Source organism: Chrysemys picta, chromosome 12 (genome assembly GCF_011386835.1).
Source record: "Chrysemys picta bellii isolate R12L10 chromosome 12, ASM1138683v2, whole genome shotgun sequence".
Taxonomy (NCBI): Eukaryota; Metazoa; Chordata; order Testudines; family Emydidae; genus Chrysemys; species Chrysemys picta.
In genome coordinates this window covers 50,144,438-50,161,475 of record NC_088802.1, presented here as the reverse complement: position 1 = coordinate 50,161,475, position 17,038 = coordinate 50,144,438, and the positions used below count along the sequence as shown (strand labels likewise).

Here is a 17,038-nt window from a genome sequence, read left to right as displayed (position 1 = left end):
TGCCCACAAAAACTCTTTTTTTTTTTAATATAACAATTTATCTGCCTTACAGAAACAGTGATTCTTACTTACTAATACAATACATGTCAAAAACATTTTCAAATTTTACCAATTAAAATCAAACATAGCAAATCTTTCAACTGTAAATTGCACTCAAGACTGAAACACCAGTAAAAAATGAAACAGCAGTAAGAGCAATTTAAAATGAACGGACCTGAAGTTTTTTATAAACCTAATGCTTTGATGCATTATTAGGAGCTTTAAAAAGCTGTACTTTGTTTCAGAGACCAATGGATCTTGATAAAGTAAATGAACAGTCCCAATTATAAAGACACATTTTGAAAGGATTACCAAAGTGAAAGCTTTTTTTATTGCACTGACAAATAAAATTAAAAATCAGCAGTGAAAACCAGCATTAATTTGAAAATTCACTTTAACTGTTAACTTGTAATAAAAAAATATAAAGTTGCAAAAAATTCTGTTTTTTCTTCACATAAAATGAAATTTTTAACAGGCCTAACAAAGCACATTTTAATTACAACTGCAAACATGGATCAATTAAAACAGTATCTTATTTACTGACATTTTGTGACAACTAAATATAGAACTTCATATTATTCTTCATGAGCACAATTAAGAGGGGAACATATGCTTTAACCATTCATGTACTATCTTCTCTCTTGGGAAGGGGAGAGAAAGTTAGTTTTGTGCAATGGTAAACTTCACCCTTATATCAACCAAGAACATCTTCTAGTTACATCCTTGATAGTAATCAAATTTGGCCTTTTGATGAACAGCAATAATCAGTTAATGCTAAATAAATACTGTATTTCAATAGATTTAAGGCAAGAAGGGACCATTATGATCATCTAATGTGACTGCCTGCAAAACACCGGCCACTGAATTTTTGCACCAAGTCTAAAATGTGTGGTTATTGTCACACTGGTTCTTCGTTTTCCCCTCACTGGCCTGTCTATATCCACCTGTTGTCTCTTGTCTTAGACTGTAAGCAATTCGGGGTAGGGACTGTCTTTTTGTTCTGTGTTTGTACAACACCTAGCACAATGGAGTCCAGGACTGGGGCTCCTACATGCTACGGTAATACAAACAATAAATGAATGAATGAATGGTGGTTGAGCTAGAGCATATCTTTCAGTAAGAGATCCAATCTTGTCCAGTCCAAGCTATTGCTAAATAAATATCACCTTGTAATTAGGTCTAGTGCCTTCTTTTGAAATTGTTAACGGCACCTTCAGCAACTGCATTGACATCTCCGACTGCAAGTCTGTATATGCGTGGAAGCTATTTTAAAACAACAACTAGCCCAATAAACCTTTTATGTCATTTCTCGACAGATATTTCTACCTTCACTCCCACCTCCTGACAAACTTCATTACCAGTTATGCTTTACCTTGGGTGGTGATTGTTGCTGTTTGTTGGTATTTGCTGAATGCTGCTGTCGCAAAGCCCGAGGGATAAACTCAGGTGCCAGTGGATTCAACACATAGGTTTTCTTTAACTCCAAAGCCTCCAACTGAGCCTTGATCTGTTCAAACGTGATACCGTGGAGGCTCTCATTCTCGTGACACAAGGCAATAAACCTCTCCCAAAATTTCCTAAGGAAAACAGTTTATAAAGAATAAGATTTACCAACTCAGGTTATAGTTAACAGAGGTTTTACACAGCTAAGTACAGTTCGTATTTTTCCTACATGCCCATCTTACACATCATGCCTCCAATTCTGCAACAAAATCCAGGGGCGGGGCCCATGCATAGCCCCAACCACAAAGTAGGCATAAGGGTCTGTTCAGGCAGATCAAACTCCAGCCCTAACCTATGTCATATAATTTCTGATTCCTATACCTATATCAACATAAAAGCAGAGACTGCACTAACCTGGAAATTTTCTAAAAGACCAAACATACAGTAAAAGCACAGAACACCATTAAAGCTCTACACTTTACACACATTAAACACTATTAAAGCTCAAAAAGCCAAATGCTTTGCAAAGAAGATTAGTATCATTATCCCCATGCAAAGCAGTGACAGAGCCAGAAATTGATCTCAGGTCTTCTGAGTCCCAGTCCAATGTCCCATCAACTGCTTCCCTTGGAAGAAGGAAGTTGTCACTGACAGGATCAGAATTAGTTTATCCACTAATATCCTGCTTAGTTGAGGCAGCAGTTTCAAACTGCAAAGTGCAGCTGTATTCACAGCCCCAAGCCCTCCCATTCCAAAGAGTCCAACCCCAGCGGGGGGGAGAGGGGAGGGTTGGAGAAGAGGCAGCATGCCCTACTCCATTAACTGAGGAGGGGGAATAATATGACCCTGAGTTTTTCTTGGTTTTCTTGAAGTAATAATACTAAATACAAATCACACAGTATTTGTCTGGTAGCAATAGTGGGACAAAATATTGAAGGATGGTCTTGCTGTTAAAGCACAGGATGGTGAGTTAGAAGATCTAACTTTTAGAAGTCTACTTTTTTTTTAAACATATGTGGCAATATCTATTGGTAAAACATTTGATTTTAGGAATTCTATCAACAAATACTTTTTCTGAAAAGCAAGCAGAACATGGGACAGTCATTTTCCTCTGAAAATATTTAAATCTATCATTGTTTAAAAAAACACAACACAACACAACAACAACCAGGATCTTATCTCCTTTAATCAAGGAAAAATTATTAAATTCTCTCCTTCAAGCAATGAAGGGTGATGAAAAATATAAGATCTAGGGGGAAAACTACCTTATTCTTTGAAAAGATGAAAACCCTACGACGCACATTTAATAATAATCCATCTCTTTAATTTTCATTTTTTTGGTGAGAGATTAAAGACAACAGGCTGACAATATTTTACACTAGTACATGTCTGCTGACAATCTCAGATTGATTTCTGTACTGGAAGGTGTTGAAAAAAATTGAAGGCCTGTATAATATATTACCATTATTCATATTCAGATTGGGGTGCCTGCTTCTTCCGTTTTTTTCCTGAACATAAGGTAATAAGAACTATAGTCATATGTAGATTTGTAAGTGTTTTACAGAAGATGGGAAATATGAGGCCATGCGAATGAGCAAAGAATTATTTTTAAAAATAAAAGACTGCCCTCCTGGGCAAAAATCTGGCTGGCTCTTCCGTAGGAGAAAGAGGCCAAAACACAAGTGTAGAGTTTTGTTTAGAGTGCACAAGTGTTGTGGTCCCCCAAAACCTGTAAAACTGATATTCTGCAGGTCTACTGCACATTGACCTGCAAAAAGGGTTCAGTGATCAAAGTTCCTTGATCCACCTATGGCCACCGGGCATACAGAGAGGAGTTTAGTGGGTGATCACGTTCAAGGAGCAGAATCTGCCAATTCTGATCAATAAATGATGAGGTTTCTGTGACATTGCAGTCTATATAATTTTATAAAAATATGCTAATGAGTGAATATAATGTAACTGGAATATGCTTCATGCAAAAGGTCTCTTGTAAGGTATCATTACAAAACTTATAATCTACTGAGTGCGATCATCCTATTTATATAAATGTACCCCTCTTGTATCTGAAATTAGAAATATGAAATATAACTCTGAGGGCCTATTGTAATTATGCAAAGTGTGGGGCCTTAATAGTGGTTTGGATCTTGATGACTCCCATTAACCAGGACAATTGTCTGCAGATGGGTGTGTTTTACCTGTAAGTCTTCCTGTATACATGTGTGCTGGCAAGTGGGCAATGAAGTCTTGCAGTGACATGTGATCATGTCACCTGAACTGGAATCCATCTTTAACCTGGTGTCTTTCCATTGAGAAGGAGGGGGTGGGAACCCAGAGAGGGACAAAGGATTCCCGTCTTATGCAAAACACATATAAAGGGGTGGAACAGAACAAAGGGGAAGGAGGAGAGCCATCATGAAAAATCCCCTAGCTACCACCTGAGCTGAAACAAGAGCTGTACCAGGGGAAAGAATTGTGCCCAGGCCTGGAAGGTGTCCAGTCTGAGGAAAAAACTTACTGAAGCATCTCTAAAGGTGAGATTATCTGTATTCAGTTTGATTAGACATAGATTTCCGTGTTTTATTTTATTTTGCTTGGTGACTTACTTTGTTCTGTCTGTTACTACTTGGAACCACTTAAATCCTACTGTCTGTATTTAATAAAATCACTTTTTACTTATTAATTAACTCAGAATATGTATTAATACCTGGGGGAGCAAGCAACTGTGCATATCTCTCTATCAGTGTTATAGAGGGCGAACAATTTATGAGTTTACCCTGTAAAAGCTTTATACAGGGTAAAACGGGTTTATTTGGGTTTAGACCCCATTGGGAGTTGGGCATCTGAGCGTTAAAAACAGGAACATTTCTGTTAGCTGCGTTCAGGTAAACCTGCAGCTTTGGGGCAAGTAATTCAGACCCTTTGTTGGAGCAGACCAGTGCGTCTGTCTCAGCAAGACAGGGTGCTGGAGTCCTGAGCTGGCAGGGAAAGCAGGGATAGAAGTAATCTTGGCACATCAGGTGGCAGCTCCCAAGAGGGTTTCTGTGATCCAACCCATCACAGTTTCTATAGGGGAATACTGCCTTTTTTGTTCTATATTTGTACAGCACCAAGCATAATGGGGTCCTGGTCCATGACAAGGACTCCCACATGCTATGGTAATTTAAATAAATAATTATAATAAAAAAATTAGTTCTAAAAGCGATAAATGCTATAGGACAACGTGGAAGTGATGAACCATTGCTCTGCAAGCACTGTGGAAGGCAGAGTATCTGGCACAGGAATGGAAGCAGCATAGATAAATCCCATTATCTCTGGAATTTTCAAGAAGAGAAGAGCAGTCCAAGGGTGAAAATCTACCCATATTGAAGTTCATGGCAAAACTCGGGTTGACTTCAATGAGGTCAGGATTTCACCCCACATAGGTGAAGATGCAGGGGGGAAATAGCAATGCTCCATTTAGCTCCAGTGGAATCAACATTCCAGATGCTGGCTGAGTCTTTGCCACTGATATATTTCTCCGTGCCCATATATGACATTGTGGAAGCAGAGAAAGAATTGACAGGAAGGGGATTGCAATGCATGACAGTTTGTTAGCAAGAGTCAGGCTAACTGTAACCCTAATAATGCGAGATTTGTAGAAGCGAGGATTGTGTGAGGCGAGTGAGAAAGAACTGTGTGAGAAGTTGTTGCGACCTTGTGTAGATAATGTGCAGACAATATGGAATGTAGACTAAGAGTCTACATAAGTGAGAAAAACAAGATATCAGAATGACCGATGTATAAAAAAAATGCAGCTGTTGCTTTTCATTATCTGTAAAAAAAGGTATAAATACTTGCTGTAATTGTTTACCTGTTGAGAGACCTGCCTAGAAGGGGAAGACCCTGTGTCCTAGTGCACTATCTCCCTCTATGCAATTGATAGAGAGAGAGAATAAAGTATCTGACTTTGCTGTACCCAAACAAAGAGTGAGAACTGTGTTATTCTCCGACAACCTGAAGCTATTTTATCAGAGCTAGGAGTCAAGGCTTTACAATACTCAGGCATCCTAGATATTTCAGAATATTTCTTGAGCAATTTTATTAGAAAATGAGTAATCAAGCTCGTTGATTAATGGGGTGACACCGTGTATTTGCAGATGGATAGTTTTTCCCCACACAGTGTCAAACACCTTTTGCTTTAAATTTTATAATTACCCTAGTATTGATGACAGAATGAACGAAAAGATTAATGCTGCTTTTAAAAATAACTCTGCTCACGGTCTAGAGCAGGGGTAGGCAACCTATGGCACGTGCGTCAAAGGCAGCACTCGAGCTGATTTTCGGCGGCACTCACACTGCCTGGATCCTGGCCACCAGTCGGCGGGGGCTCTGCATTTTATTTTAATTTTAAATGAAGCTTCTTAAACATTTTAAAAACCTTATTTACTTTACATACAACAATAGTTTAGTTATAGATTATAGACTTATAGAAAGGGACCTTCTATAAAAATAAATTAGGCAAGTCATACACAATGAACATTATTTCTCATGTCGTACTTCAACAAATTTAGGGACTGTTTTGAAGTATCGAACCAGAAGTGCTGGCAACTGTAACAACATAGGAAACATACTCCATTTGCTACCCCTTGTCTCCTTCTGCACTTGGTCTTTTAAGGAAACAGGACAGGCAATCAGTTTAGTTCCAGGTGGCAAGTTCACCCAGCCTATGAGAACGGAGATCCTAAGGAGAGACGCCACTGGTTGACCAGTGTCGTTCATAGGCGAATCTGAGGGAGGGCAAATGTCTCTCTTGAAAGACTGCAGAAATAGTTACTAAGGGTGGGTCTACGCTACAAATTTACAATGGCGCAGCTGCACCACTGTAGCATGTCTGGTGAAGACGCTCTAAGCCAATGGGAGAGAGCTCTCCCATCAGCTTAATAATTCTACCTCCACAAAGAGGCGCTAGCACTGCCTACACAGGGGTTTAATGTCAGTATAACCTACATTGCTCAGGGGTGTGGATTTTTCACACCCTGAGTGACATAGTTATATCGAAGTAAGTATGTACTGTAGACCGAGCCGCACACACATAAGAATTTAAAATAGCCATTCTAATGCCAATCTTTCGCAGTGATTTCATGTAAATGAGAAGTACTCTTAAATTTCACTATATAGATGGCCCATTTTCTGCATGAGCATCAAGTCATTTGACTGTAAGGCAAACGCATTTTGCAAGTTTTTAAGTGAGAATTAAACAACAATATGGAAATATTTCACTGGGACGCTATAATGACAGAGCGCTCTGTGATTAATCAATGCAGTCATCAAACCTACCGCAAAGCACTAGGACTCCACTGAGGCCCATGCACTTTTCTTTAAAATGCCCCAAGCAGTCTCTCTACACATGGAACACTTGTACTGGGGTGTAAGAACAGAAAATAAAACACTGCCATCTCTGCTTTGCAGTTGCTCCTGAGTTTAAAGGGAGTGTCTGCCAAACAGCCCTGTCTAGTCTGCCTGTAACATACAGAAATGCAATGATTACCCGGGGCATACTTCACATAGCTCTCTACAACTATAGCTACAAATTCCTGACTCACTTTGACAGGCATTAGAATATTTATAAAATTCAAGAACTCTCTAAACTTTTTTGAGGTCTGTTTTTCTGCACAAAATGTCACTTCAAGACTTCTGAACTTCTCTTGTGCTAAAAAAGAACTCTCTCTCTCTCTCAATAGCAGAGTGCCCAAGCCCTACAGCAGGAGTTTCAAAAAGTAAATATTCAGTTATTCAGTGAAACAAGACAATGGCATATTAAAAGCAATGCTCATGATACATCTTCTTGATAAAGCTCCCACACATTGCTTACTTCTTACTTAAAGAACTTTTTGTTGTGTAAGTTTTGCACAGAACATACGTAACAGCTGTTGGTCTTGGAAAGGCAGACTGGACCATTAGCTGTCAAAACTGCAATTTAATGGAGACCCAGGCCTAAATTGTCTTAAGTTTCAGACCCTTTAAAGGCTCCGATTTCTAAAATTGTGTTAAGACAGAGTGTACCTGTGGTAAGGTATCTCAAGTTGGGTACCTAAAAATAATCAGAGACCGAAAAACACTAATTACTTACGAAAATTTGAGCCATAATACTTTGCTATCAGGGCTCAAAGGGGTCAGAATTTGGGGCTCAAGGTCATTCTCAGTACCCTGAACCAACAGAAGCTGGAGAAAGTATGGATGGAACTGTGTGCATCACTTAGAAAGGATGACTCTTGAGTCAACCAGCAGGCCACATAATGGTCTGTGGTACTAATGGATCTGAGAGCCTTGCCCCCTTACTGGGCAAATCCAGTGTGTCCCAACAGCCCATGGTGGGGCAGAGGAGTATCTGAAACAGACCAATTTCCTTAAGTGTGATGACCAGCATCTTTTCCAATACACCAAGGGATAGAACCAGGGACCTCCAGAGCTGAAAGCATGAATTGTCTCTGCAGCTTGAGCTAGAAAATCAAGCCCTGTAGTTGGGAGGTATAACAAACTCACATAATCTGTGGCTCAAGTACGGAGGGGTATGCGTAACAAATGCTGACCAGTGAGTTACATAAGCAGGCATGTTCAAAAATGCAAGCAAGCAACATGGTAAAAATGGTAAAAATAAAACACACAAAAATCCTTTTGATTTTAACAACCTGTTAGCAGCAATAAAGAAAAGGTTATTTTGATGCTGTCCCTTTAAATAAGTATTTAAATTCAAATTATATTTTAATAAATGTAGTAGATAAAGGTTTGGTTTCCATTTTCTAAATAAAAGGTGTCTGGGCTTCTCTGATCATCTCCATGAACATCAGAAGCATTGTAATAGAGAGACACTGCTCAAGAAAGTGAAGTCAATGTAAAGGGACAAATGACTTACTTACACACACACACACACACACACACACACACACACACACATTTTTATTGCACAGTCAGTGCAGCATTTCTTCTGTTTCAGAAACAAACTTAAGGCTCTATCTCTGATCTTAACATTTCACCCCTTCCATAGAAAGAGAACCCTTTGAAGATGAAGTCCTTGATATCCTTAACATGATTGTTTAAATCTCCTATCATTTTTCACCTTTCCTCATTCATGTCTTCAGGAAGTTCATTTATTTGGCTCCCATTTGGCTTATTCTAGGTTTACAGAGAATAGCTAAACAACAGCTTTGTGCTTTCCACTTTCATATGACTGCCATGATGTTTCACAAAAACAAAAGTTAAGTAATAAATCATGCTATTTTTCAATGCCCAAATTTACTTGCAGTATTTATATTGACATGCAATGTTATAATAAGCACCTTAAAAACAGCTGAAAATGAAATGTAGGGTCTGGAGCTATTAGTATCAAGTACAAATTACAGAATTAGCAAATATAACAAGAATGCTTTGTCAATTACCCTTTATTACATATAGAAACGCAGGTTCTTTAGTAAGTAAACAGCTACACTGTGATTTTGGATGACACATTAAGAACTAAAGATGGGTTGACCCTGAGTGAACACTAAAGATCCTGTGGCATTTTTCGTACGAGTAGGGCCCTTGCATAAAGTTTTCCCTCCCCTACTATCTCACTCTTCATCAGCTGGTTACCCTCACTACACCTTTGCATTGTCTTTTCTTCAATTTGAAAGTCCATATCAGACTCCGCCAATGCCGCATTTCAGTTTCCCCTACTTAAGAACATTTCAAAGGAGCAGAGTCCTAAAAGAAGATACTGTTTTCAACCATACTGAAGTCATTTCTTTGTTGGGCAGAGAAGTACCTTAACTTGGCATTCTGCCTTTTGGTGATTATATCTCTGCTACCTTCATGTTCAATTTGGAGATTTTGTACTTACAAGAAAAGGAAAAGAAAAAGAAAAAAGAAAAAGAAAAATTGCCATGTGCTTAATAATGCTAGTATCTCATTTAGACTCTGAAGTTCACCAAGATAGATGAAAGGTGACTTCTCACCTTTACTGGTGTTATTGATTGTTTGGAAACACAAAACGTGCCACCGTAAATCCAACTATTGAAAAAACAAAACACAACACATCCTTTTACATCACCTGATTTACACTACTAGAAACTACACTATTACAAATCATTTCCACTTAAAAAATAAACAATTCCCTCCATTAGCAATCTTCCAAGATAACACAATTAAACAACACTATCAGTTCAGAATCTACACTATATACAATAAACTGTTTCAAGATAACACCAACTCAATCTTGCCAACAATCAGAAAACATCAATTTCTAAGCACTCTGCATGGCTGGAGTTAAGAACTGCATGTTTAGTATAGTGGGTGATGGAAATGGATGGCATAATATGTACAAGGTGAAACCATGGTTGTAGACTGCAAGGGATGAATGAGAACTTAATTAGTGTCTTTCTGGCTTTTTACCGATGGTGTGGCATCATCTGAGCAATTTTAACTGATTTGTTTAGGGGATTTAGTGGATTTGTTTTGTTTAGTGGAATATATATAAAATGGTGTAAAAAATTATATATGCTTCTCCAATTAAATTTGTTTAAATGCAACTCATTTGCCTTTGGAGCCTAAAAAGCAGACCGATTTTACTTAGTCCATAGATTGTACCCAAATGTATAATATTCACTAGCACTTCTGCTACCACTGTTTAGCCAAAGAACACATATACTGTACCTGCATCTTCCAATGGAACATAAAGCAATTGGGTCTCCCACCACAGCTACCAGGGACTGTGCTCTTGTAATAGCAGTGTTGAGAAGTTTGTAATTGGACAGAAAACCATAATCCAAGTCCTCTGTTGAATCCTCCAATAATTGCTCCTTCCTTTTGATCGGTGTTTGCTTGTGTTTGCACGTATGCCGTGTTCGTACTGTGCTGAGAAACAAAACTCTAAACTGCTTTCCTAAAGAAAGGAGAGATGAAAGTTTGAGATAATTTTAACTATTTTCAGATATAATGCAACCAAATGACATTTGCTAGACATATTTCACAACCTGACATTTTACATGTAAGTAATTCTAGAAAGTCATTAGTTACTCTTCATGTAAAGAGTTTTGTGCAAGAATAATAAGAGTTTAACATTTTAAAATGCATTATAAAGAACTTTTCATTGCAAGAGCAATTTGTCCTTTTAAAATCAGTGTTTTCCATGCCAGTTTTAAGCACTCCAGAAATTTTTAACATTCTGAACACCTCTGCAAAGTTTCTGTTCAGCCAGTAATAGGCGTGGTACCAATTTACACTAAAGGCTACATCTTATAAAAATCAGGCTGTTCCGCAGGAAAAAATGCACATCATTTCAGCCATTTCTGTTTCACAGCTCAGCAAATAAAAATGCCACAAAAGTCACACGAATACAAAAGTCACACGAATACAAATTTCTACCTATGTGAAATTAATAAGATTTATGCTGTTCTTTCCTGCTCAGCTATCTGAGTTTGCCAATTGCTACCCTGCAGACGCTTGTCTGCTCTTTGTCTATTTAAAACACGATCCTGCAAAGGAACGTGCCCCCGCAGAATCCTGCTGTTGTCAGCGGGACACCATGTGGGAATAAGAGTCCAAAAGTATGTATTCCTTCGCAGGACCAGGGCCTTGGATTGCAAACACTCTGGGGCAGTATGTTTCTTTATGGATCTTGTCTGTCTCCATAATTGTTTGCAAAGTGCCTAGCACATTGCTGGAGCTACATAAAGAAATAAAAAGTAAGGTCTTTTTTCTCCTTCAGTTACACAAAAAGTCAAATTAATTTTGAAAAATATTTCACAAACCACGTATTTATTGCTTTGGGTAGTCTATGATGGAATAATATCCCATGAGCACGTGCACTAGTCAGATCCTGTCACACCAACATTACTGACTGTATATTATTATATCTACTCTTTTTACTCAGAGTCAAGATTATTTTCACTGCTTTTCCTATATGTTATTCCTTTGTTTAAATTGCTATTACTATCGTACTCTAATTATAAAGTACAATCAAAGACATTTTGAGTGTGAAATCTGGGGATCACAATTAAAAAGCTTACTGTAAAAAGCCTCCTATATCACTTGTTATAAAATTACATAGATTGGAAAATTACATACAGAATTAGGACCGCATTTCACAATCTTATCTTTGTTAGCAGATCCTTAAGACACATAACCGCTACTTACCCTGAACATTTAGCACTCTTTCTACACTGACGTCAGATAATCTCTTTTTTCGAAGTTCTGCCCGAATTCGGAACACTTGATCAGCATATGGTGTTACAACCCCTATACTGCCATCATCCAATTTTCCCCAAGCTACCGGCCATTTTCTTCTCAATTCTTCAACACGTTCTACTATTTCAAATACCTTTAAAAGAGAATAATAAAACCTCAGTCAAAAATATTGTTAAGAGTTTATTTGCTTTTTAGTCCAGTATCATTCCTTTATATAAAAACAGAAGTGGAATTTTAAAGCTGTACAGATTTTACAGGCAAAATATTATATAAAACCTTCTTAATAAACACAAAAACCTGCTATTGTATTTCATAATAATGTTTCAAAACACTGTAGCTTACACAGTATCAATAATATTTGGGGTCATTACTCTGGAACACCGTAAAAAATTCCTATTAAGACAAATGCTTCCTATGAAAAAATAATCTTTAAGGCCCTGATCCAGCAAACCACTTAATCATATGCTTAACTATAACTACTAAAATACTTAAAGTTAGGCTCATGCCAAACTTTGGAGCATCAGGACCTTCTATATCTAGATACGTCAGCAAAATACATGTATTTTTATGGGATTTTTTTATTTTTACTTTCTGTTTGTACATTTCATGTAACATTTTGGAATCTAAAGAAAGGACATACACGCAAGCAAGTATACTGAAAGCTCCTCTGTCACATAAGACTGCACCTGCCTCGGCTATCAATCAATTCAACTGAGGAAAGCATACTGTATGTCACTGAGGAAGACTGATAGTAATGGAGAATCCAGTAAAGAACTTCAGTGGGTATATGAATAAACTGTAAATAAACCCTTTTCTCCTTCCATAGCAGGTGTGCATTTTTGAGAGTAGAAATACACTAGGAAACCTAGTCTATATTTGTTTTTCAGCCCCATGTGGCCTGCCGGCTCTCTGCAGGCTACTAGACAAAAGCTCCATGGACCTCTGATTGGGAATCACCGGGTTAGATATAAAGGTTGGCCAGTGCTCTTCACTTTGGGAAGTTTCAATTAAATCTTTGTAACCTTGCCTTAACCAACAAAGCTACTTTATCATGAGGAGGAAGCAAGAGAATTGGAGATGTCTATTAATTATTACTAATCTGAAGCAACAAAACTGAATCTGAGATTTATCTGGCTCCCAATAAAATAAGTGGCAAAATTCTTACTGATTTCAAACTGAGCAGAATCAGACCCTTAATAAAAGAGGAGTGTTTTCAGAGTTAAAATGGGAAATTTCAGGGGTCTAGGAATTCCTCAAAATAAATTTTAAATGTCTGATGATAACGATTACTTATTATTTGCATTATGGCAGCTTGCTAGAGGCCCCCGAGACTGGAATTCCATTATGCTAGAGCTGTAGACACACATACTGAGGCAGTCCTTGCCCACAGAACTCAGTCTACGCAGCAAGACAGAAGGGTGGGAGGGCAAACAGAGGCACAGAGATTGGAAGTGACTTGACCATGGTCAAGTAAGATGATAAGTGGCAGAACCAGGAATAGAATCCAGACCTCCTGACTCCCAGCCCAGAGCACTATCTACTAGACCATGCTGCCTCCTCAACAGTTGGGAGCCAATTCTCTCCCCAAACACAATTTTAGTTCTAGATGTTTATAGATTCTCTGATAACTCAAGCCAGGGAGATGCATACACTGAAAGCAGTAAACTTGTAAAGCAGCTACACAAATGTTTGCTGTGAAATGCTGTTTGAAGTTAACATTGCAAAACCCTTTCTCCAACCCCTATTTTTCTTAAAAACATTCCAAGTTATTCTAAAGCAATTTTAAAATTTCTTTCTATTTTCAACTTCTATTTTAATTTACTTATATCAGCATTTATAAAACATGTGCTCTGGGCACATTCACATCTTTAAAAATATATCATCAAAAATTCATAACATGCTGTCAAACATTGGCAGCAAATGGACAATTCCCAAATTAATTACGAGCCATCACCAGCAAGAGGAGGAAACAAAGAATTCCATCCCTACTCCTCTTTTAGATTTAGTGCATCTTTCATGAACACCCTTACTTAGACAAAGGCCTGGGTAAAAAGGTGGGCTTTGAGAACCGACAATAAGAGCTAGTCAATCACTAGAAACTGGCCATCTACCATTCCACGTGAATTAATGATAGATTCGGTACCTATCAGGATCATGCCTAAAAACTGCTTTTAAAAAACGATCTTGATGACACAAAACAGACCTGTTCTCAGTTCCACTCCTCATCATCAAAATGATCTCCTGCTAGGGGAGACAGCAAAGACAACAGCCCCTACTGAGAGACACTGGGTGAAGATATTGACACAGTGATAAGTATTTCTAAAACACATTGTAAAACCTTTTTTAATATCTATATTCTCATTCAATAAACATTTACTTAGCTACCCAAGGGATGAGAACTGATCAATGGAATTTTCCTATAGAGCTTCAAGCTCATTCTCTTAATGGCAACATAACAGAATCTACACTGTAAGAATTCCAAGTATTCTAGATTCTCTTCACTGCCCACCCAGTAATCTTTAGAGGGGTTGTTAAAAATAATTCAGCCTGTTTCCAGTATTTACATTAATTAGCCTTCAAATCTGTAGGCCAGGATTTTAACTGCCTGCGGAGAAATATTTTCTGAACGTTTAAACTGATATAAGTTGCAATGGGCACATACCATAAAATAAAAAAATGCAGTCACTCTTACATGAGATTACAAAACAGAAATGACAAGAAAAGGACTTGCAGAATCAGGACCATCCTAGTGAGAAATGTACCACACAAACTAAAAACTATGGGCCAGATCCTAGAGTGGTGTAAGTTAGCAAAGCTCCATTAATATATTCCACACTAATTTACACCAGCTGAGGATGTGGCCCTGTGATATTTTTCAATAAAAACAAGTATTTTATGTAACTGTCCTGGTAATTAATAGCTGCAACAGATTACCTAGAAAGGGGTAAATTCCCCATAGGCTGGAGTATTTAAATCCAGAATGGATGTCTTTCTAAACGAGATGCTTTAGTTTAACCACAAGATGCTGGGTTAAATACTGAAATCACTGGTACGGTTTTATGGCCTGTGTTATGCCTTAAGCCTGCCTAGATAAGGAAAATGCTCCCATCTGACCCAAACATCTCTGACCCAAACCATACTAATGAATTGATACACTGAGAAATGTTCATTTTATTGCTTTTGCACTTCCTTTTTTCACTTCATACATTTCAAACTTTTCTTGTAATACTGAACATTTCTCCACAAAATGTGAAATTTTCACAGTAACCTTCTAGCATGTTTCCTGTGCCACAGGCTGATGAGCACAAATTAGCATCCATGCTAGTAGTCTGAGTAGTGAGCACAGAGTGTGAATCTCACAGATTACATGAGTGCACAAATAGGTTTGTAGGATTTGTGCACAGATACAGTCAAAATATCGTAAAGGAAACTTGTAACAGTTTCACAGAAAATTGGTTGTACATATTTGATAAATGCTTTATCCAAAAGGTAGATCTTCAGGACTAGGTTTCTATCACCTCTAGTGAATGTCGCATTGTCATTTTGTGTATGAAAATCAGATGGTCATTAAGTTAATGCCTGAAACTGGGAGCTGCGCTGGGAGAGGGCAGGTTTAAGGGATGGGTGCCAGGCACGTCACCATCTTTAACATCATTGAGTAAAACCATGAACATATTTCAGATTGGCTCTGGCTGAACAAAAACAGCGATTCAGAATCTCAGACTTGCTTGAACGGGATTTGAAGGATGGCTGGACTGCTATTTAGTTTGTCACATCCCTCGTGCCTATGCCCATCCCATCCCATCCATCAGCAACTGCTGCTTCACAACTCCAATGCTCCTTGGAGTCGTGGGCTCCAGTCCTGACGCTTCACAGGCACAGGCAGACTTGCTGTATCCATCAGGAGCTTCACTGATGCTAGTGAGACTCTGCCCACACACCGCAGTTTGCCCACATACACGAAGTTACAGGATCAGGACAACAGAGAGTCCCAGCCACGGACAGCTCCAGGCTCACTCAGCTGAACCAATCAGGCCAATCTGATTATATTTAGCACTACATTGTTGGCCAAGCAAAGTGAGGTTTTATATCCAATTTCTCTGTTTGTCTGTCTGTTTAGAATGTAACAGGACAACTTTTGAACACCACATCTGATCAATTCCAAAATGTCAGGGATCTTTCTAGACATCAAAGGGCAGAAGCATTTGATGAAAATTAGAAAACAGAAGGGAGAAATGGAGGACACACAGAGTCCCTGGCATTTGGTCAGTAGCTTCTACCACCTCCATAAACTGTCTATAGATCAAAGAACAGATTGATGGCAGCCACCACCTTCTACCATAACAATAAATACCCACCATCTCAGCTCTGGCCATCACTCCAATACAGAAATAAGAATGATGGGGACAGGGGAAACTAGGAGGGCACACAGAGCCCCTGGCATGGGGAGAAGAATGGGAGACCTTGGCCTGGGAAGAAACAGAGCCACTGGCAGGTGGCAGAGAGGGGAAAAGGGGGGACATACAGAACTCCTGGCATGGGGCGGAGGTAGGGAAGTTACAGAGTCCCTGAAATAAAAGAAGATGGGAGGGTGGCACACAAGGAGCTTGTGGGGTGGAATGGAGGAATGCAAGGAGCTCCTCGTGTGGGCAATGTGACCCTCCAGTAAATATATTCAACGTTTGCACACTTTTTGTCAACAGGTATCAAAGCTATTTGTACTGTTACATCTGAGCTTCTGGTTTGCTCGACAAATGGACAGACAAAAACATAAAGCAGATCCACCCAACCTAGTCAGCAAAGATAAAAGTTGCAACCATTGCCAGGAATAGTTTATTTTAAATATTCCACATTTTAGGAGTGAAGTAAATATATGTTGGTGGTATTTGTGCAGGGCTTGGATACAGACAGTGAAAATACTTTAACTGCAATTCTTCCAAGCTTCATAGTTCCTAAATTCTCTAATAATTTAAAAAGTCTATTCTGATGCCAAAACACACTCGAATAGATATACTAGATCTGTAAAAACTATTCTAATCCCTTTGCAGCTTTATTCAGCTACCAAGTAAAATTCTTCTGAAAACTCACTGCTTCTGGCTATATGCTTAGAATTATGACCAATAATAAAAACTGGAAGTATATTTTTCAATTCTGAAACCCTTATGCTTTTCGTAAAAATGATATAAGCTCATACACTCCTATAATGCCTGCAGGCACCATTGTAACACTGAATGTGCTAATACAAATGTGGGAATTTTTTTTAATCAGCAAAAGCTAACAGTAATAATGCTCCCTCATTGTTTGAACCCTTCTTGTCAGTATTAAGCAGCTTTTGTCCTTTATTCTTGCCTGCAGA

General features: G+C 38.4%; 1 protein-coding gene across 4 annotated transcripts in view; it reads right to left on the bottom strand.

The window, feature by feature from the left end:
• Positions 1–17,038, bottom strand: part of HELZ (helicase with zinc finger) — a 139,405-nt gene that overhangs the window by 32,719 nt on the left and 89,648 nt on the right. For all 4 annotated transcript variants that reach the window (XM_005282930.4, XM_005282931.4, XM_024104614.3 and 1 more), the window contains 3 exons: positions 11,632–11,815; positions 10,150–10,378; positions 1,412–1,616 (listed from right to left, as the gene is read on the bottom strand). In XM_005282930.4, the coding sequence (XP_005282987.1) occupies positions 1,412–1,616; positions 10,150–10,378; positions 11,632–11,815 (618 nt within the window). The remainder of the gene's footprint in view (positions 1–1,411; positions 1,617–10,149; positions 10,379–11,631; positions 11,816–17,038) is intronic.